Here is a 22,141-nt window from a genome sequence, read left to right on the forward strand (position 1 = left end):
AAACATGCAAAAATGCTGTCTCAATGTTTGATTAATGGGACGTGCGCTTGGATCATTTGGGAAACAGCAATGGTTTGCTTGGTCGCAGGGGGGGGTGTTAAAGAAAAAGTCAAGGCAGCAGGCGCGGTCATGCAACACATGTAGAAAAAGGGGGGTTGATTGCATGGTTGTGGCCACCATCTTGACTCTTTTGACCCCCCTGCTTGGTTGTATTTGGTGTGGTATTGCTCCAATGAAATTGTGCACCGCCCAGAGACACTTGGATTGAGATTGGCGACTATAGAAATTACATAAATAAATAACATGAATAAATGCGTATCTTGAAAATAGAACAGAACAGAACAGAATTTCAGTGTAAACAGGGATCCAATTACAGAAAGACCGTCTTTCTTACTCTTTTTTCATGGTGTTTTATGCATGCTTCAATTTCTCACTGGAATTACTGAAACAGAAAAGATGACAATCCGCCAGCTTAAAAACCCACCTTTTTTGCTCGATGTCTCCCAAATCAGCAACCAACGGAGCCGACGATTGCACACAACAACCTGAGATTTACCCTTCTCTTTCTCTACTTAAACACACGTCAAATATTGCCAGAGAAAAGCACTTCCGTTTCCAGCTGAGATTGGAGCGAGTCTACAAAACTTTGTAATGGAAAAGCTGCATCTGTCTTTAAATATGTCACTCTAATTTATAGTGTCTTTGCTGGCTCAGTGCAAAGGTTCTGGGCAGATGTCTTAATTCCTGCAGCCCTCGCCAAAGTCACATATTACAGAAGAAAGAAGAAAGAAAGGTTAACATATCAAAGGGATTCATAAATGTAGTTCTGGGTTGTTCTCCTGTCAGTCAGTCTGGCCATCTGACTTGGCCTGGACTTCATAGAAAGAAAGGACCCCCCACCCCCACCCAATGGCTGAGTAACTGAACAGAGCTCGCTGGCATTTTCAATACCTCAAAATGAGATCATAGATCTCTGGGGCTGAAAGGGGCCTGGGGGGTCCTCTAGTCCAGCCCCTGCCCAGGGCAGGCATCCTCTGACCATCGCAGACAAAGGGCTGCCTGGCCTTTCCTTGAGACCCTCCAGGGACGGAGCGCCCGTGATGCCAGGCGGGAGGCTGGTCCACCGCTTCCCGCCTCTCACGGGCAGGACAGTCCTCCTCCTTTTGAGATGGGCTCTCCCTCTGCAGAACTCCCCCTTGCCGGCCCTTGTCTTCCCTTCGGGGGCTCTGGAGAAGAACCCCCCTCCTCTCCCCGGGAGATCCCTCCATGGACTGGAGGGCCGTTTTCCGGTGGCCTCTTTCGCCCTCCCTTCTTTGGGCCGAACGGATCAAGTCGCTCTTCCTCGGAGTTCGCCTCCAAGCCCCTCACCGTCCTTGTCCCGCTGCTCTGCACGCTTTCCACCCCTCACCATCCTTTTCGTACTGTGGTGACCAGACGTGGACGCCGTATTCCGGGCGTGGGCTGACCGGGGCTGCAGAGAGCGCAACTGTCACCTCCTGTGAACTCAACATTAAACTCGATCCAGCCCAAGATTGCATTGGCTGTTTTGGCAGCTGGATCACATTGCTGGCCCATGCTTAGTCTGTGTCCACCAGGACCCCCAGACCCTTCTCACAAATACTACTGTTGAGCCAGGTCCCCCCATCATGTATCTGCGCACCTGGTTGTTCCTGCCTAACCTTACATTTCTCACCTTTGAGCAGCCTTTCGTGGGACAGGGCCCAGTGTTCGAGCCTATCAAGATCCTTTTGAACCTCGAGCAGTCTTCTGAGGTGTTAGCAGTTCCCCCTCCTACACATGTGCCAAGCATTTATTTTATCCCCTTCTCTAAGGCATTTATAGAGGGGGTGAAGAGCACTGAGCTCATATCAGAGCCCTAAAGGACCCCCTTGCATATCTCCCTCCATGTAGGCGTAATAGATCCATTAAGGGCCACATATGGGGTATGGTCATTCAGCCAGCTGTGAATCCACCTGTCAGTGGAACTGTCCATCCCACATTGTGGGAACATCAGGCAGGAAACACACACAACTTGGTTACATCTCTATTGAAGTCTAAGTACACTGCAGCCACTGCATTCCCTCGATCTACTCCTTCAGTCACTTTGGCAAAAAAGGCAATAAGATTTGTCTGATGTGACCTATTTTTAACAGACTGTTGCTGGCTTCTAGTAATCATTTTGTTCCTTCCTAAGAACTTGCAAAGCCATTCTTTGATCATCTTTTCTAGAATTTCCCCCCGTACTGATGTCGAACTGATTGGTCTGTAGTCCCCGGGGCCCACCTCCCCACCGCCACTTCTCAGGGGAGAGATTAGAACAGTGGTAGCTCTTCTCCAGTCTCCTGGCATCTCCCCTGGCAAAGCCACTCTAGGCACCTGATGGAGTTTGCTGCAGCTCACGAAAGCTTCTGCCTTTTAAAAGAATTTGTTGCTCAGGCTCCTTCGAGCTTTTGGATCCCCTCAACTAACACGGCTCTCCTCTTACAGTTCTATCATGGGAAGAAACCAGGACCCTCTGAGCGGAAATATACTGCTCCTGCACACCATGTCTGCCCCACCAGTCTCCAGCCACAATGCCCAATGCCATCCAGGCCATGCCCTCTCCATACAGCACGGCCTGGATGTTGGTTCCAGACTGTGCAATCTTTAGGGCAGGGTTCCTCAACCTCGGCAACTTTAAGATGTGTGGACTTCAATTCCCAGAATTCCCCAGCCAGCCTTCCTGCCACAAGCCTCCTTCCAGCTCTTCAGCTTCAGCTGCCCAGAAGGTCCTCGAGGGGCACGGTGGGTCATGGCTTTGAAGCTCCCTCTCGGCCCAGGGAAAGGTGCTAGGATGAAATGAGCCAGATTCTGTCAGTTCTCTGGAAAAATGGACGCAGAACAAGACCAGCCTTCTGAGCATGTGTCTCCTTTCTTTTCTTTCCTTCTACGCAGAGGGGGAAGGAGGGGTGGGGGCGAGGTGATTTTTGTTCCTGGAGGACTCAGGATAGGTCCAGGCCAGACAATTATTTCTGCTCCTTGATCTCGGTGGTTCTGATTTGGCAGAAGTCAAAACAATCATGGTTATTTTCAAACTGTTATTGGGGGACAAAAGAATGGAAAAGGAAGGAGCGTGAAAATGGCCCTTCCCAAACAGTTTTTGAAAAGAAATGGGGGAGTACCTTCAGGGCTCAAAAAGTGGGATTCCTCAATCTATGTACGGTAAGACGACCTCATCCTCTCCTGAGAGCTTCACTACAAACACTTCATGCAAGGACACAGTCCTGTTTCTGCAGATCTAGTAAACAGGCATTATTTTTCACTTTGCAAAAGAAAAGGAGTGGAGTAAAGGATGAAACAGTCTGTTATCACGTGAGGTGTTTTATTAGCCTGGAAATCTGGCGCAACCAGAGCCTTAAAACCAGCATGGGGGCAGCCCAAACGACAGAAGAAGAGGCAACCCCACCCTACAAATTGCATTGGTACTCCTCAAAAGCCAAGCTAAGCTAAGCTGCACCCCAGAAGTTGGCCACACGTTGGAAACTCTTTGCTCCATCTACACCCTCAACTGTTCATCGTTGCCCCAGGAAGAGCAGGAGACCCAGCAGAGGGAGGCGGGTTTTGACCTAGACAGCAACTCAGATGGAGTTGTTGCTGGTAGAGAGACCCCCCTCATCCAAGGATGTTCCATCTTTGCTCTCTCTTTTGGGCACTTCCCCAAAAGAGACGCTACACAATGGGTGGGGGGTTCTTCTGGGCTTGCAGCCCCTGCTAGAACAGCAGATGGAGGTCACGGCCAGGGCAGCCTTCAGCCAGCTCAGTCTGGTCTGCCAGTTCTACGTTTTCTTGGACCAGAAGGTGCTGAAGACAGTGACTCATGCCTCTGTCATCTCACGGTCAGACTGCTGCAATTTGCTGAGCAGGGAGCTGCCCTTGAAGATGCTTTGGAAGCTACAGTTGGGGCTGGAATGAGGCTACCTGCTTGCTGGCCAAAGCTGGCTGGTTTAGAAAATAGCCCTTATGTTGGGGAACCACGTTGGCTGCCACGCCCAAGTTAAGGTTCTGGTTGTTACTTGCACAGCCCTTTAAAGCATGGGCCATGGTCTTCTCCAGGAATGGCCTGACCTACACAACCTAGCCAGGAGGGGAGGCTCAGGGGGCCTATCCCAGAGAAATCGGAGCTTGAGGAGGACCTTTGCTGAAGCAGCCCCTCACTATGGAATGGCTTGACCCTAAAATCTGATTAGCCCCCACCCCATTTTCCTTTAAAAAAAACGATGAAAACCATCTCTTTGGGAGTTTCTAACTGGACAGCAACAGACAGGAATTTTACACATTTATGAGGTTTGGACAGTTTTAATTTTCTCCAGAGGACATCTGCGTGTCTCCATTTTCAGGGTCCCAATTCTTCTTCCTTCCATCCAGGGGTGTCTGCAGAGTTGGGTCAAGGAGGCGGCCAACCGGAGCACTGTCTGTTTCTTATGTGCACCACCTTTACATTTGGACCCCACCTGGGGGACATCCCTGCCTCCCCCCTCAGTGGTAGCAATAGAAAACGCATCAGCTGTCCGGCCGTCACTTTGCACGGCGCCCCAAGACACACCAGATTCGGTTTCCTTCTGCTTTCTGCCCTGGTGTGAGGTGCGGGTAGGACTAGAGGCCCCTGGGGGCCCCTTGCGACTCTCAGGACTTGGTTCCTGCTCTGACCTGGGCAGCTTGGTGCAGGACCCCCCCAGCCCCAGCCAAGGAGCTGGCTGCTGACCCGGCTTCAGGCCGTAGACATCAGCCAAGGGGGAGGAAGCGCAGGGACCCCCCACATCCGAGCCCACGGGCTAAGCTGAGCCGCCCCTCCCGTCTCCCCCTTCCCTCCAGCTCCTTCTCGAATTCGCTCACCCCCCACCCGGACTGTCCCCCTGGCAGACTCTGCACTCAGCAGCAGAAGGAACATCTCAGCCCCCCATTATGGCCTTTCCAGCTGTCAGCCAGGAATGCCGAGTTTTACGCCTTGGGGGGCCGCGGCTGTTGTCTCACCATCCGGGCTCGCTCGGCCTCCACAGCAGCCGGGCAGGAATTCGGGGCATTTGCGCCAGGCGGGCAGCAACAAAGCACCACCACTGCGAAAGGGCCATTCGTGGGAGCGCAGCCCCTTCTCAGGGCCCTGGCCGAGTAGCCGAAGGAGCCCCAGAACGGGACCTTCAGGGCCAGATGAGCTGCTTCTCGATAAACTCTGCTTGCCCTTCACTAAAGGTGGAGGCCCAGCTTTGCTGATACAAGTTTAATAACTTCTTCTTCTTCTTCTTCTTCTTCTTCTTCTTCTTCTTCTTCTTCTTCTTCTTCTTCTTCTTCTTCTTCTTCTTCTTCTTCTTCTTCTTCTTCTTCTTCTTCTTCTTCTTCCTCTTCCTCTTCCTCTTCCTCTTCCTCTTCCTCTTCCTCTTCCCTACCCACTGAGGATATGGCTATTTGGGCTGCAGAAGGGTTTGGTGTCAGAGGGTCCAGTTTGTTTGCACATAAAGAGAGACCCTGCACAAAATAAATTGATAGCAGGGACTCCCTAGCTTTTGGGGGGATGCGGAGTTGGAATGTAAAATGTGGATGTTTAGAAATCTATTCCCCACTCCATTCGATGATGGAAATATCCACCCTAAGCTGCACTCCGGAAGTTATGAATTTATAAGCTGCCTTGCAAAAGAGAGTCTGATCAGACATCAAATGCTATCAGATATCGAAATACAGGGTCCCTGTGATGCCTATAAAACTCACCCCTGGGTGAGTTTGGACGCTGGGTGGCCATTTCCAGCAACGGCCTCTTTCCAGCAATTGCACACTAGCCCGTTATGCAAGATGGGTGGGACCCCGTTGGGGCCCTGCTTCTGTGGCCCTTCCCCGCCCTCCATGTTCATGGTGGCCAGGCGCATGTTCCTGGGGGACCCCCACCGGGGCAGAAGGCCAGGGATTCCCTCTGTTTTGCCGGAGACCTCTCAGCTGGAGAGGGACCTGCTCTAACCACTCTTTTTCTTCGTCCAGCCTCCCCTGCTGGCTGCTCTGCTTCTCTTCCTGCCCTGCCCTTCTGTAACCTGAGGGAAGCTCAGCCAATTACAGCCAAAGGCCTCCGCTCGGCACAGCCTTATGGGCTTGGTCTGCAGAAAGTTCAGTTCATCTCCAGGGGGGCCTGTGTGAGACCCCGGAGTGCAGCACGTTGGATTCTCCCCTGCCGGGGGTTGGACTAGATGACCTCGGCATGCGCTTCCAAGCTTCCCGTTCTCGATTTCTCTGGCCAGTGGAAGGAGAAATTTTTTGTTCCTGTGCAGCTTTTCAGCACCGTCCTCCAGCTTCCTCCTTGTCCATACATGGTAGGTCTAGAAACTTGCTCCTCAGAGATCATCAAGCGTGATAAAAGGAGGATTTTCAGGAGGCTGGTTTAACCGCTCTGTACCAGGGCAGAGCCGTGGACCAGGACAAGCCCTGGTTATACGGCGGTCCAGGGAACAGGCCGGTGTTCAGAGCACTGGCCCCGCTTGCTGCCCCGCTTGGGCGCTGTGCCCCGCTGCGTGTTTCTGGCTACCAGGGTTTGCTCTGGCATGCCCCAAACATGGCACAATCATGGAGGACTGCCAAAAAAAGGTGAAATAAAAATGTCAGCCATCTGGGGAGAAAAAGGGTATTCCCCGACTGGCGCTTTTGATGTGAATTTATAAATTTTCATGAGGCAAATTAGCCTGGAAGCCAGATTCGTGTGAGGAAGGGAGTGCGGGTTGGGGTGTCAGAAAACAGCCGTTTGAAATGCTGGTTAGCCATCAGATGGGAACCCCACTGGCCGCCCTGTCCGATGGCCAGCTGAGCCCCCGGACCCCAGAGGGGACAACCGTGGTCCCGATCAGGAATGGCTCTCCTGTCTTGCAAGTCCCCAGTAACTGGGACTCTGAGCTCCAGAAAGGCGGGTCAGATTCATACCCTTTTGCACATGTCAATTTCTCAGACCCTTCACCTGTTCCCACACCAGTCAATTGTTTTAAAAAACTTTAAGTGGCAAGAAAACTCACAAAACACACATTTCATTCCAAAACACACTTTTGCGAGCATTCAAACATTAAAAAAAACAACAAGTGTTGTACACTTTTGGCATATTAGCCAAGCCAGTAGCTACATCATGAGATTCCTAGAAGTGCAGACCCTGAAGACGACACTGCTCCAGACCCCTTACTGGTGCGAGAAGCACACGTTATTCTCCTTTGCTTAAAACTGCAGACTGAACAGGACCCTCGAGCAACGTCCTTGGAGAGGTGTGGCCTCGGAACAGCGAGATACCATTTTACAGTCAATCACGTTAGCCTCCATCACCTCTGCCTTAAGGTCAGCCTAAGGATCACTGAGACGGAGCTCTAGGCAGACCTTCATGGCGTCTTCCTCTTCCTTCTCTCCCAGTACGTGGCATTTTTAAAGGTATAGCACTGCTGAATATGGAAGCTCACCCCAGGAGGCCCTAAGCTGTCAGTACAAAAGCCTGTTACTCCAAGCCAGCGATGACGTGACTCTGAAACACAAACAGATTGATTGATTGATTGATTGATTGATTGATTGATTATCCAACCCACCGCAACCAAAACAATGTTGGTGACTTACAGAACATACAGAACAGAAATTAAAACACCCCTGGTTAAATGATTTAGATCCGTGTTTCTCAACCTTGGCCACCTTAAGATGGGTGGACTTCAACTCCCAGAATTCCCCAGCCAGGATGCTCCCTGGCCGTTCTAACGGGTCAAGCCAATTCTGGAGGGAGCAGACGGTCCTGTGGGTATCCAGGTGTCAAGCCATAAAGGCCCGTCGAGGTCATATACAGCAACCAGGGCTGGGCCCACGGGATTGGGGTCTGTCCTCCCAATGGGGGGGGCAGTAAGCACGCGGGCATTGCATTCTGGATCGGCTGCGGTTTCGGAGCAAGTGCGTGGCAGTAGTCTAGCTGGGTGGCCGGGAGGGCATGAGTTCCTGTAGCCCGGTCCTCCCGCCCCAGGTACGGCTGGAAATGGTGCATCGGCTGAAGCGGCTCACGCAGGTACCGCCCAATGAGGCGTGCAAGACCGAGGGCAGCCCACGAGGTCACCCAGGCCAGGAAACTGGAACTACTTTTACTGAGATCAGCCATTCTCCCAGGATCTTGCAAGTCTGACTGTGCTGGATCTCCTCCTCCTCCTCCTCCTCCTTCAGGGAATCCGCGAGCGTCTGTCCCAGCCGCTTCCGAACGTTACCCGGGTGTTCTGGGCTTAAAAGGTGCTTTACCCCTTGTGGCCTCGGCAGCGGAGTTTGTGCCTCTCTGCCACGGTCGTCTTCCTTTCAGGGCGCACCAGATGCCCCACAGGAGTTCCAACAGGCTTTGCTGGCTCCCCGTGGTTTGAGAGTAGGGAGAAAAAAGTGCGTTTGTTTGTTTGGAGAAAACGGAGAGACCCCGAGAGACGCAGAAGCAGGTGAAGACGCCGGTCTCCCTCTCTCGCATCCGATGCCTGTTGGCAGGTGGTCAGATCCTGTGAAAAAAGAAAACAACCGCCCCAAGCGACGGCTGCCCCACGGGGGGACTCCTGGCGAGGCTGGGTGGATGGAAAAGCCCGTGAATGCCATTCTTCTCCTCCTGGAAACATCTGGCGCGAATGAGCTCCAGATGCCGGCAGTGGCTTGGAACAGAGGCTGAAAAGGCAGCTCGAGGAGGAACTTCGTCGAGAGCGGGCCGAGGGAAAAGGGGTGCTTTTCCAGTCTCCTCGGCCTCCGGGAAAACGCAGGTCTGTAAATACGAAGGCTCGTGATCCTTCCTGGCCAAAGGATTTTCCCACAGTGCATTGCAGGATGCTCAGCGATGGCTTGAAGGACGCTGGGGCTGCATCTGGAACCTTCGGAACTAATTTCCAGATCGGGGCCTCGAAGGACAAGCTGCGGCCCCCTCGGAAGCAGGCCCTTCTCCCAGAAGATGCTTCCGGTGGCTATAGACGACGTAAGCTGAGGCAGAAGGTCAACATGAATGTTCTTCTCCTTTCGAACCCTGGACTGGGATCCAGATCCGCGACCCATTTGCTCAGAAAACGCTTGAATAAAAAAGACATTTCCAAAGTTTCTGGTGAAATGCTGGATCCTTCATCTAAGTAGGAGCATCCACAGGGAGGTCAAAAAAGTCAGGTGACTATGGTTTTTTTAAAAAAAATTATTATTGAAACGTGTAAAATCATGATAACAGTAGGCAGCTGTGACCGCGTGATCAAAGCCCTGCCCTCGTGCCACGTACGCAAGCAAGGGCTGAGGCTTCAGTTGCACGGTCAAGGATATTTTGACACGTGCGCGCGCGCACACACACACAGACACTCCCGCATCCAAGACAGAGGTGCCCCACCACGTGCCCTGAAAAGTTTTAACTGTGGCCTGCAAAGACCTCTGGAAGTTGTTACCAAAATGTCATTTTTAAAGCAGCAGCAGCAGCAGCAGCAGCAACAGCAGCAGAACTTTATTAAATACACAAGGAGTAGTCATATTAACATTTTTGTTTCACTCGATTCACATTTGAGCTAAATTAAAACCAAATTATTTAATGTCCTGCTCCACCTACTCTTTGGAGGCCGCTGAGGGCCAGAGGGGCCTGGGAGCGATGGCGTGCTGTCCTCCAACGGCCGTGAGGAAATAAAAGGGGCCCCTGAAAAAGCGGGGGGGGGGATGATTTTTGTCAGGCACAAAAGGGGCACAGATTTGGACCAGCAACGGATTCCTAATTTGCTCTGCCTTCTATTAATTTCCTTGAGTTTCCAAATTGTATACAGGTTGGTGGCAGGCTAATTGGCAATTTATTTATTTGGGAGTATTATGATTATTAGCAACAGTGGTTAGGTTTATGAATGTAAACATCTGCTGTTCCTTCAATGCTCCAGCACGGTGGCTAACGAAGCTTAGTAGGGCTGCGCCTGGCTAGTCCTTGGATGGGAGGCCACCAGGAGTTCTTGGGACTGTCAACTAGACTGAGTTGAAAAACTATTCCGGTAGAAGACAAGGGGCAAGTGCTTTCCTATGGTTGCCAGTATGCCCCAGGAGGCCGTCAGGAGCTGTGCTCAGCTCCAAAGCTCCTCTGCCTTTCTCCTTGGGGTCCTCCAGGTCTCTCAAGGGGCTTGAAGTGCTGAGGGAACCCCGGGAGTGGCGGCTTCAGTGCACCTGAAAGGCCCCCCGCAGAGGGAAGGTGGGCTGACGCGGGACCCACGTCCTTCCTTCGCCGTCTGCTGCCCCCTTCCAAGCCAGAGAGGTCTCTCCAGTGTCCACTCCGTGGCTGGCATTTCCGGTCTCACTTGGACGGGAAGGTTGCAGAGGGCCCCGCTTCCTTCCAGGCCTCGTGCCCTGGTGACCTGATATTGTGGCCACGGGACGACAACCACGGCACTCCACGGTTCACTGAGGCTGGCCCTTGCCTGTTTCCATCCTTCTTTTGTTATTTTTTACTCTTTGCCTTATTTGGAAGTGTGACGTTCTGGGATGGGCCTGTCCCCACCAGCACTTAACAATGGCACCCACGTGCCCGGGGAACATTTCTTCCTGTTGTGTGCCTGTGAGGTGACCTCCATTTTGCCCCCGCTCAGGTGCGGGCTGGGCGCCAGCATCCAAGGCCAGTCACCGGGTGGGTCAACCGTGGTCCGCTTCAAGCCCCTTTACACGGCAGGAGCATCGGGGGCCAGGAGCTAACCAGACACTGTGTAGCCTGTGCTGCCCAGCTGCTTCCTCATCCCAGTGCAGGAGAATCTGGAGCTGGCGACGTAAAGGGAGGAACCCTACATAAAAGCACCGGCCGAGATTTAGCTTCCTTTGTGACTCGATTTTTAAAAACTTTATTCAACTCGGGGTAGAACAGAACAGAGCATTGGGGGGGGGGGGGGGGAGGGCGTAGAGATGATGGACAGAGCCCTGCAATAGGACCCTCCCCCTTCCCTCTGCGATGCTGTGATTGGTGGATGGTGTCTTTTCTGGCGATTGGTGGAGAAGAGGGCACAAAAGCAGAGGCTCAGCCAATGGCTTTGCTTATCGTGAGTTGCACACACAAGGTCAGGACAGCCTGTTCAGCTGTGCCTCGCAAGTCACTTTTTGCATGTGGAAAAAGGAGAGGCTTTTGAACCCAGGATCACGACCATCATCTTGACTTGGTGCTCCTTCCCCCACAGATATCCCTGGATAAATGAGTCACTTGGCTGTGACCTTTGATGATCCGTAATAGCTGGAGGGTGTGAATCCGGAACAGTGCATTTCCAGAGATAATAATCTCCGTCTTGTTCGTGTACACATTATATTCTGTATCTTATTGGTTGCTGATGCTGTGAGCCCCCAGAGTCCATTTGTAATTGGGCGGCATCTACATCTAAATAAACACATACATTTTAGGAGAGCCACAGCAGGTGCAGAAGAGGGCTGGCTTTGCTGACCTGGTCGAAGGGTGGCATCAAGCTAGAGGCCAGGCTGACTTAAGGCCACAGATTTCCAGGAAACCTCGCCCTGCAGAAACTGGATCTGCCCGGGATCTGGTGGGGTTTGCTCTCCCTGGGAAAGGAAGCCAAGGGCAGGACCAAGCAGCCCCTGAGCTGAGCTCAGGCACGGCCCAGACCGCTGGACTAGTGAAGGGGCCGAGCCACTGGCCCAATCCTGTGAGGGCTCGCAAGAGCAGGAGAAAAGGATCTCTGGGCCCTAACTAGGAGTCCTGCAGGAGCCTTGTCGGGGGATCCTGCAGCAGAACAAATGCCGATCCCTGTGAAGTCAGCTACTTCACAAATGCACCATTTTTTCAGACTGCAGTCCAGTTGCAGGCAGAGGATCCTAAAATTGGAAGGGGACTATCCAGCTCAGGGCAGGACTCCAAATTCCAGCATCCTTGACTGTTAGCTGCCCGGCCTCCTCTTGAAAACACGCCTGGGGCAGGAATATCCCCAGGGTATGGCCCAAAGCATCAAGACGGCAGCCACGGTGGCACATCAAAACTCTGCCTGTTTTCTATGCGCACCGTTGCGGCCGCCCTGTTGACTTTCTTCTTCGTACCCCGCACTCCCCCCTGAACGCCCTTAAAAGCATTTAAAATTAAATGAATTAAATTCCTCGTGCTGCGTAATTTTGCCCTTGTGTCACATTCAAATTTCCTTCTGGATGCGTTCAGAGGCTCGCTGGGAGCCGTCCCTGTGGCTTCTGGAGGCTGCGTGTGACGCTGGCACCTCAGGCCGGCCCCCCAGAACTCCACCTCTCCACCCCACCCGCCTCCCAGGGCAGCCACGCAGGTCGGGGGGGCTGCAACCCCAAGGGAAAGTTCATGCCGAGAAGCTGCGTCTTGGCCCGAACTCTGGACCCGAAGGACCCCCTTCCGAGCTGCGCCGGGCAAGGCTTGCAACCTCCGTTCCATCCGGAGCTCCGAGGAGTTTCAACGTTGATCCCCAGCTGGAACAGGAGCCCTGAAAACCCTTCGTTGCCATTCTCGGTTTTTATCGCCACCTCCCACAACTCCTTTGTATTTTTCTTCGCCTCCTTTAGATTGCCAATCGGGTCATGTGTTGTGGTTACACAGAGAAAAGCACGCCAAGCCCCCCACCCCCACCCCAGCATTCTTGGCACAACTGTGCCAGGCCCCAGATGGCTCTGGGAGTCTTCCTCGTGGGTAACTGAGCCACATCAGCAGTGGTGCAACATTGCCGTCTGTGGCATTTCACAATTATGCACAAGCGCCTGGGTGCATCGGCTCAGCCTCCCCCTTAGAAAGAAAGTGTGATTTGGGATTGCTTCTCTCCCCCCCTTCAACATTTCGTCAGCATCCATGGAAGCATCAGCAGCAGAGAGAGGAAAAAGTTGCCAAGGAGTTGAAGCAACTGGAGTTAATTTTACAAGTTCTTCTGGCTGGAACCAGCCTTCAGGAGGAACAGCAGACAATGCAAAGCGGTCCAAGGAACGGTGAAGGGAGCCTGCCAGAACCTCTCTCGGGTTCACATCAATTAACGTTTCACCCCGGGAAGACTCCACCGGGATTTTTCTGATCTGGGAGGGCCCCCTTCGCCGGGCCCGAGTCCCTCAGCCGTCTTCCGCAAGCAGCCGGTTCAGGCGCCCAACGAAAGTGGGGGTCCCCTGCCTTTGCGAGCTGCTGAGCAGGTTTCCTGAGAAGACATGAAAATGGGGGGGGGCAAGAAGAGATAGAAAAGCGGGGAGGGAGACAGAGAGCAGAAGGAGACGAAGGAGTTGCAGCAGAGAGAAGGAAGAGAGAGGAATGCGCGTTGTGTGACCTCGTGAAAAAGGGTCCCGTGATCACTGAAATGACTTCCCCCGTCAGGTTATAAAGATGCTTCGGTCGCTTTAATATTGCCCAGGGCCTGCCGCAAAGTGGGACAAGAAATGGCGAGCTCCGCCCACTGTGATGTCACCGTGCAAGCCCCCCCTTTGTGTTGTGGTGCTGCTGTGGGGGGGCATGGCAGTCACGTCCCAGCAGAGGCACAGACATCGCAGGAGCACCTCTTCTTCCTCACTGGCTGGAAAAAACGGGCCAGCTGGCCCAACTGCCTGTTTTCTGCTGGTGAGTGCCGGTTCCTGGCCAAGAGCAGAGCGGCTGCTTTTATTCGTTCGTTCGTTTGTTCGTTCTGCTGCTCTCTGCTTGGATTTTTATTTTTTTTAAAATTTTCTGGGAGTCAAATTAGGTTGCCTTCAGGGGCCAGATGCGTCCGGATGCCTCCATTTGGGGGAACCTCCTGGTCAATCTTGAAGGGAACGCGCTGCCCAAATTTTACTCCTCCACCCACATCCTTCCACCGCCAGAACAGCTTAGCAGAGGTTGGCAGTTCCGTGCGGAGACCCACATCTCACAGCACCAAGCTCCGCCACATTCAAAATTACGTTTTCTGGTGTTCTGGACATCTTCTGCAGGTCTTAAGTCTTTGGCCTTATTCCGGACGTCTGATCCGCGTCCTCTGCGAATACAAGCCGTCCGCGCCCAGCCCCTCCCCGGCCCAGCCCTCTGTGCCCGCCCTCAAGTCGCCGGCTGTTCTCCGGCTGTCACCCGTCGCCCCGCAGCAATGAGGCTTGTCAGGCCTGGCGGACAAGGGGTGGCTGGCGTTGGTGGGTGCGAGACCCGGCTTTGATGCTGCATCTTTGTGACATTCGAACTCTGTACCCACCACTAGTCTTTCTAAACTGGCGGCCTTACGAATTGATCGCATCACTTTTATCATCATCATCATTATTATTTTGAAGAACACGATGGAACGGCAGCCACGCCACTTTCTGGCTGGCGCCCCCAGGGGCTGCAGCGCAGGTGGATCCTCACTCATCCATGCCAGGGGCCCCAAACTCTGCAGCTCATCGACCCCTTCATGAAGTTTCAGATTGCTCATCGGCCCCCAAGCATTTATTATGTGAAAATAATTTAATAAATACTACCTTAGCTAATACTACTACGAATAACAATAATACAAATAACAGATAGTCCCCTTGACCCTTGGGGACCAATATTGACCACTTTGGGGAACTCTGATCTGTGTAAAAGAGGATGACTAGCAGAGGCATCTTGGGGGAGAGGTCAAAAAGGTCAAGATGGCAGCCATAACCATGTGGTCGACGCCCCGCCTCTTTGAAACACGTGTTACAATGCGAAACGCCTAAAATTAAGAAGCAGTAGGGTTTTGATTGTATGGTCACAGCTGCCATCCTGACCTTTTTGACCGCACAGCATCTTTTTTCCTAAAGAGAAATCCGGGGACCATAAGACTCCTGGAATTGGAAAGGGGCCTTTGCGGCCATCCAGTCCAACCCCTCGGTCAGTGCAAGAATCCGAATCCAAGCCTCCCTGCCGTTAGCCTCCAATTAAGCACATCCCTCGAAGGAGAGCCGGCCTCTCCCCCGGTCACTGGCTGCCTTCTCCATATGGTAAAGTCCTTTTTGCAAACGTTCAATCAGCCTCTGACTTCCTGAAATGTTTAAGCAGAGACGTCTAGACTGTGCAAGACTAGTCTAAAAAATGGGGCTGGGTGGTTTATGCCAAGTTGGGGGACACGTCTGTGGTTCAGCGCGTGGTCCCCAGTCTCTGCCAATCTGGTGCCTGGACAGCCTGGTAAGAAAGCGCCAACTGCTACCCTCTTGGCATCACTGCGCCCACCTCCCGCAGGGACCTTCCGTCCCGGGCATCCTCCTGCCACACTCGCGTCTTCCCCAAGCGCGCTCCTTGGTCCCTCTGTGGCTGCATCTCCCTGCAGCATCTGTGGCTGCCCAACCTCCTGGATGCTCCGAAGGGCCCTCCTTGAAAATCTGACCCTCTCCTCCTTCCCAGCCCGCAGCCCCCCCTGCTCCCCACAAAGAACCCCGCTGCAGGGCCAAGCTGGACTCTACGTTCCTCTTTCAAGAAAAGAAGATTTATGAGACTCCAAAGATGCTTAATAAAATATTTACAGAGTGTGGCTTTGGATAGTTGAGTTCTCCAGCCCCCTCCGGTTCCTGCTGCTGTCAGAAATCTGGGTGGCACGAGGAGAAATGTAAACTGAGCATTTTTCCATTCCGCAAACGAGATAAATCTTCAGGGCTTTCTAAACCTGTTTTTTTTTTCCTTTTCTTTAAAAAAAAGGGCACCATCAAATCTTTTTCCAGGGGTCTTATTGCCTTGCATTCCTGTGAAAACCAAGCTTCTAATCCAGTGTTTCTCAACTTTGGCGACTTGAAGATGGGTGGACTTCAACTCCCAGAATGGCTGGCTGGGGAATTCTGGGAGTTGAAGTCCACCCATCTTCAAGTCGCCAAAGTTGAGAAACCCTGTTCTAGTCCTTAAGCTTTAGGTTCTTTAATGTTTCAATAGTTCCCAGAAACTGCCCGAGCCAAGCGAGTTCCTGTAGGCATGTTCTGCAGAAGGGCAAAAAGACCAAAAAAGGGGGTTGGTGCAAAAAAACAGCGAAGGCCATTTCTCACTCTTCTTTGCAGATATGTAATGTTGAGTGGGGCCCTTAATGGAAGGAGAGGGGAAATGTGCCATGAAAAAGGAAGAAAAGGAGGCCACCTGAGCTTGCATAAGATTGGTACCTACGCACAATTTTACTAGAGATGCAACTTCAGAAATAGCGGCCGTAATTAAACCGAGGCACAATGCGCGGGGTGCGTTTAGCCTGGAGGAGAAAAACCTGCAGCGAGACACGACGTCCACTTTCCAGAGTCAGCAAGCCGGTAAAAGGCAGAATTGTTTTAGAGCTGTTCCAGAAAGCCGGGCAAGAAACGAGGGGGTTAAATCACAAGGAAGCAGATTTTGGTTTAACATTAAAAAAAAAATCCTCCCCGTAAGAGCTGTTCAGCCCGGCAGTCAGCCTCCCCTTTGCTGGAGGTGTTTCAGTAACGGCCGGAGGGCCATCGGTAGGGGAGGCTGGAGTTACGGGTTCCTGCCCCAGACAAGGGGCTGGACCAGATGACCCCTGCGGACCACGAAAGCGTCCGAGCCCTCCTGGGTTCCAGGAGTGCAGAGAACTCCAACAACCCAGAGATGCCAACCCTGGTCCTCTACAACCGCCGACCTCTCTCTGGGCTGGACTGAGCGGATTTACAGACGGAAGATTTGCAGGCCGTAACGGGGCCCCAACTCCCCTGGTTTTTGCCGCTGCGTAAAGCGGATCGCAGGTCTTAGCTCGCCGTTCAGACTCCAGTCGGAAACGGCCTGGCTCCGGTTCTCCTGCCCGGAGCACGTGATGGGGCTGCAAAGCCCCGCCGGCAGCGGGGCTGGGTTCGCTGTGCCACCGGGGGGAATCAACACAGAAGGCCTCTTGTCTTTTTCAAGTCGTTCTTTTTAATTGCTGCCCCCGTGCTTTGGGTACGCATCACCACTGCACTTGCTCTTTTTTTTTTTAAGGCATTTACTCACACTGCTTTTTGTTCAGGAGGAAATGGTAAAAAAAAAAAAAAAAAAGCCAAAAGTCAAGTGAACTTTGGTACCATTTTTGTGCAATAAATTAAAAACGAGGGAAGTGAGAAAACAGGATGGAACAGTCCTCGATAGAGAGAATGCACTTTGGATGGTACCGAAATAAATATCATAAGTTACTTTGAATAAATAGAGCTCATCTATAATAAAATACAGAGAGATTGCATCAACTTCTTAAGCTAAACTCAGGAATAAGTTCGGGACAGCCCACTGAAGAAACAGGAACCCAGGATTTGTTGCACGTGGGATGGCCGGCCGGCCCGGCATTGTGTGGGGAGGTTGAATGGATGCAGAAGGGGCACGTGGCCTGGGGGGCCGTGGATGCCGGGGGCTTCCAGCTGGGAAACTTTTCCCATTAGTAGGGCTGGGATGGGAAAGGAGGTCCTGGGAGAAGGAGAACCAAGTCACCAGGAGAAAACCTGCTGGGGAGAAGGCCCTCGGGGCATGCCCATCCCTTCCTCTGCAGGGCCGGCCTGACCGCCGGGCCGAGGGAAGCAGCCGCCATCTGGGTGCCCAGGCCACCGCCTCCTGTGGGAGGACCGCTGCCGGGGGTCGGCCAGACCCACGTTCCTGAAGTGCCCCAGATGAGACAGACGACCGGTTGGGGGCTCTGGCCCAGCGCTGTTCCAAAGGGCTTCTGGGTCTAAAGCGGCGGAGGGGCCGTGCACAGAAAGGGGGCTTGGCCGACCCTCCTTCTTCCCTCCTTCACCCCCTGGGAGCCCAGAAAGAGGATGGGGGCGCTGCTGGTGGAAGGCACTCCACCGCTCCAGCACCCCTTTCCTGCCCTGCCGTTCTAGGGAGATCTCTGGGCCCGGTGGGTGAGGAGGTGGCAGGAAGAGGACGGTGGCAGTCGGGCACGAGCACCCTCTTGCAGGCACCCAGGCTGGCCGGGGGCCCTGTGGGCAGCACCGAGGCGATGGGGATGGAACAGGGGCCAGCCTCTTTTCTTCCCACCACCCCCGTGCCTGGTGCGCTGTGGAGAATGGGCAGCCGGCCACAGGGTTGGCTTAAGAGAAGGGCCTGAGCCAGGGAGGGGGGGCAGAGGGAGAACAGGGGCTCCGAAGACCCTGCCACGAAGGTGTGTCGTGAAATGGGGCCCTGCTGATGACAGAGAAGCAGAGGGAAGAGACCCCAAGGGAGGGAGGGAGGGAGGGAGGGAGGGGACCCGGGGCTCGAGCAGGGCCACCGAAGAAGAACCGGTGCTGGATGAGCTGAGAGGGGCCATGGTGCCCAGCTGCCGGGGGGGAAAGGGGGGCACAGCAGCCCACCCTCCGCCAGGTGTGAGGAAGGCCCCGGGTTCAACCCCCCGAAGGCTCGGAAGGACTCCCACTTGAGAAGCTGGTCTCTGCCAGCAGCAGCAACCTGCCCTGGTTTGGGACATTCCAGGTGTGCTTGGATTACAATCCCCCTAGCTGAGGAGGATGGGCTCGGTAGTCAAACATCTCGCACGCACCCCAGTTCCAGGAAGATGGCTGCCGAACACCTCGAGAGAGACTGATGGCCAGGACCCCTGGTTTCCCAAGTGTGTAAGTGAAGGGCAAGCCAGAGGGCCAGCTTCGCTGACCGCCTGTGCCCAGCTGAGCTCCCAAGGGATCAAGGTGAGGACTCCGGGGAGGCAGCCCCCGATCCTGCCCCACTGGAAGGAAAGCCTGTGCAACACCCTCAAACCACAGTGCGCAGGAGGGTCTGAGCCTCGGGGCCCGCCCTTGTGTCCACACACAGCTGGGGATTACAGCCCGGGGTGCCTTTGTTCTGAACGCAGGCCGCCCTCTCCGCTGCACACCAGACCGGGCTAAGTGGCAGCATTTCACAGCCGTGCCAGGCTGTGTACTCCTGGGGAGAAGAAATGGGCCCTGGGACTCCCGCCTTTGCCCGGTCAGACTGTCCCCCCCCTCCTGGCTTCCTTCCTGGGCTAAGAAGATGCTCCACAGTAGGACGAAACGTAATGTCGTTTCCGCCATGGGCATCAGCAGAAAGTGGGGCAAACAGGTCTCTCTCCATTCCAAACAGGAACATCTTGGCTCCTGGCTCGGAAAATGGCCGGGAGGGAAGAGGTAAAGATGACCACCGTTTCCCTCCCTGATCGCCCGTGAGGACCTTGGGGAGGGGGAACCCGCCAGAGGAAGGTGGCAGGTGTCGGCACTGGAAGATGGGCTCTGTGTTCCTCACATGCCTCTTTCTTTCCCCCAACTCCTCAGAAGGAAAGAGGCTCACAGCGCTCCCTCCGTGGTGGAAAGTCCCGGACACGGCTGGAGACCCAACGGGCCTTTCCCTCCTCGCCCCTAACCAGGGCATAAATGTGGGAGCCCCTCCTTTTGGCCCCCGCCACACCACCCACAGGGAAGAGGCTTCAGGCACCCTTATCTGGGCTGGCATTGCGGCAGCTTCCAGGGGCACCTGCAAGGGGGCATCCAAAAAAGTCAAGATGGTGGCCGTGGCTGCACAACTGAGACGGGGGAACAAGGAGAGGAAGTTGTGGGGAGGGAGAGGGAGTGGGATCGGTGTAAACTAGGTGTTGCTGTGTGCCCCCTCCTCCTCTCTTCAATCCTGCCTGCAATTTCTTTGGCTGCCATTTCTGTGGCCCCTTCTGACGATGCCCGAGGCGCGCAACGTCAGCTCAGCTGCCTCCCTCGCTGTCTCGAGGGACACCGGGGGTCTGGAGACTGGGGACCGAGGCAGGGGAGGGGCAGCCGTGGGGACAGGGAATCTCACGACGTTGATAAACCGGAGCAAGTCCAGAGAAGGGCTACCAAGATGGTGGAAGGACAGGGAACCGAGTCCTACGAGGCACGGCGGTGAAAAGACCTCGGGATGTGGAGCTTGCAGGGAAGCAGGTCGAGGGGGACACGAGAGTTGTCTTCAAACACCCGAAGGGCCGTGACATGGCAGGGGGTTTGGACTTCCCCTCAGCTGCTCATGAGAATGTCTGGCTAGAATGACTGGGATGAAACTTCCAGGTTGAAGATACAGGTTAGACACGAGGAAGACCTTCTGCCCAGGAGAGTTGCCCACCAGTGGCACAGGGTACCCCAAGGAGTGGCCCCTTCCCTGGAGGTTTTCAAACAGGCTGGACAGTCCCTGGGGATGGCGGAGTGCACCCGGCAGGGCAGTGGGCTGGATGACCTCAGGGGTCCCTTCCAACCCTACGATCCGAGGGTTCCTGCTGGCCGAGTTTCTTCCCGACGGACAGCCAGCCTTTCAGCTCAGCGGCGGGGAAGGTCCAAAGAGCTGCCTGCGTTCACGGGCAGCAACGCACGAGAAGGGCTGCCGTTAACTGGGAGGGAGCCTCGCTCTTGAACCCAGAGCACCATCCCCGTTCTTGCTGGCTGCATTCCCTCCCCAAAGGTAGGCGAGACACTCAGAGAGCAGGGTTCTGCCAACCACCCAAACCCTCCAGGATGCTGAAACCCTTGACTGTGGCCTGTCCCCTAAAAATAAGCTAAGATTCTGGTCCTCAGGACTCTCTCTCTGCCAGTGTTTCTCAACCTTGACAACTTTAAGACGTGAGGACTTCAACTCCCAGAATTCCCCAGCCAGCACAGCTGGCTGGGGAATTCTGGGAGTTGAAGTCCTCACGTCTTAAAGTTGTCAAGGTTGAGAAACACTGCTCTGTGCCATAGGAACTTTAGAACAGCTGCCTTACACTAAGCCCACTTAAACCTGGTCTTGCCTAATGCAGGATATTTGGCAGGAGTGTCTCCTTCCCAGCATTCCTCAGAGATTGAACCCAGGGCCTTCTGCATCCAGAACAGGTGTTCAGCCTCAGAATGCCCCACGGATCCTCACCTCTTAAATTCAGCTCTCCAAAGAGTACAGAACCTGCTTTAAACAGACCCCATTAAGAAGTTGATGCAGTGCCAGCTGAGGAATGAGGTTTCGTACATATCTGTCAATAGTTTAGACCTATGTCTACATTCCTTATATATATATATATATTATATATATATATATATTATTTTTACACCGCACTGTGGATAACTGTGCCTGTACATTAACATCACATTAGGATCATCGTCTGACGGTGCAGGAGAAGAATTCCTCAACCTGTCAGCCTCTTTTTCTGCAAGTCTTAAAATAAGAAATCTTGGCCTGCCTGACAGGAATTGAGGCCCTGCTCCAGTTCCCAAATGGAATCACTTAACGGAGGACCTCCCAGGCTTCGCCCGCGCAGACCCTCAGTGGTTGCTCCAAGATGTCAGCAGACAAAATCTGTCGAAGATCACAGGCGAGATCCCTTTCTCAGGCACGTAACGCCTGGAACAAGCGAGGCGCTCGTGTTTTTTTCCCAACCACGCAACGTCAGCCTTGGGAAGCCCCCCTCTTCTGTAGAACAGGGGAGATAGGGTTGCATCTTGGTCAAGACTCAGAAGAACGGCCTTCTGCCACGGTGCCCTCTGGCCGAGGGGTGGAAGCCCTCGGGGAAGGTCCAAAATCAAGCCACCCTTCTCCCCCAGGTGCTCGGCATATCCTGCCAGAGAAGCTGGTTCCCCAGCCCAAGATTCCTTTGGCCCTGTGCCTCCATCACCAGCCCTGAGGTAGACTTTCAAAGCAGTTGTCGCCGTCTGGTCCTCTCTCGTCTGCTCTCCATCGCGCTCCTCCTTGGACGAGCACCCTGGCTTGCAGCCCCTGGGTGCAGCCGAGGGAGGTGGAGACTCTCTTCCTTCTCGTTGGCATTTCGCCCTCCCGCCACTCGGTCACACGCAGCCACATTCCTTGGCTGAGACCTCGTTTACCGTGTAGTACCGATTACCCGCGTCCAAGAACGAGACGTCGTCATCGTAGGACAAGGGCCTACAGCATGGACGGGCTCGCACTTTCTCCTTCCGGATCTTCCGCATGCTTCGGACGTTCTTCAGAGAGATGTCGTAGTTCCGCACAGCTGAATCACAGGTCCCGCTGCAGTAGCGGAAGAGGACCGTCTCGTCCGAATCGTAGCCCAGGCCCAGCTCGCTGATGGTCACCTCCAGCTCCTTGAGGGAGCAGGGCTTATGGCGGGTCTTAGCGCGCTTCATCCGGTTGCCGGCTTTGGCAAAGAGAGGCAGCTCGTGGCCTCCCGAGTTCATGGATTGGCTGTAGCGCTCTATCAGCGTGGAGATCAGTTGGTGGATTTCCCCCTCCGTGTAGCTCTCAAACAAAGTGCTATCTGAAATTAAAAGAGGGACAGGGGTCAGCAGTGGGAGAGAAACCTACTGTACATGCCAAAGAGAGGGCCCTGTGCACTGACGCCTAGAAACGTTAATT

General features: G+C 54.0%; 1 protein-coding gene across 1 annotated transcript in view; it reads right to left on the reverse strand.

Moving 5' to 3' along the window:
* Positions 1–20,475: 20,475 nt before the first annotated feature.
* NRTN (neurturin) overlaps positions 20,476–22,141 on the reverse strand; it is a 36,743-nt gene continuing 35,077 nt past the window's right edge. The window contains exon 3 of the mRNA XM_088147281.1: positions 20,476–22,043. Coding sequence (XP_088003407.1) covers positions 21,595–22,043 — 449 coding nt within the window. The 3' untranslated portion in view covers positions 20,476–21,594. The remainder of the gene's footprint in view (positions 22,044–22,141) is intronic.

This window comes from Python bivittatus, unplaced genomic scaffold (genome assembly GCF_059951505.1).
Source record: "Python bivittatus isolate LINGU-HERP-01145 unplaced genomic scaffold, Pbiv_v1 ctg000500_np1212, whole genome shotgun sequence".
NCBI classification, from domain to species: domain Eukaryota; kingdom Metazoa; phylum Chordata; class Lepidosauria; order Squamata; family Pythonidae; genus Python; species Python bivittatus.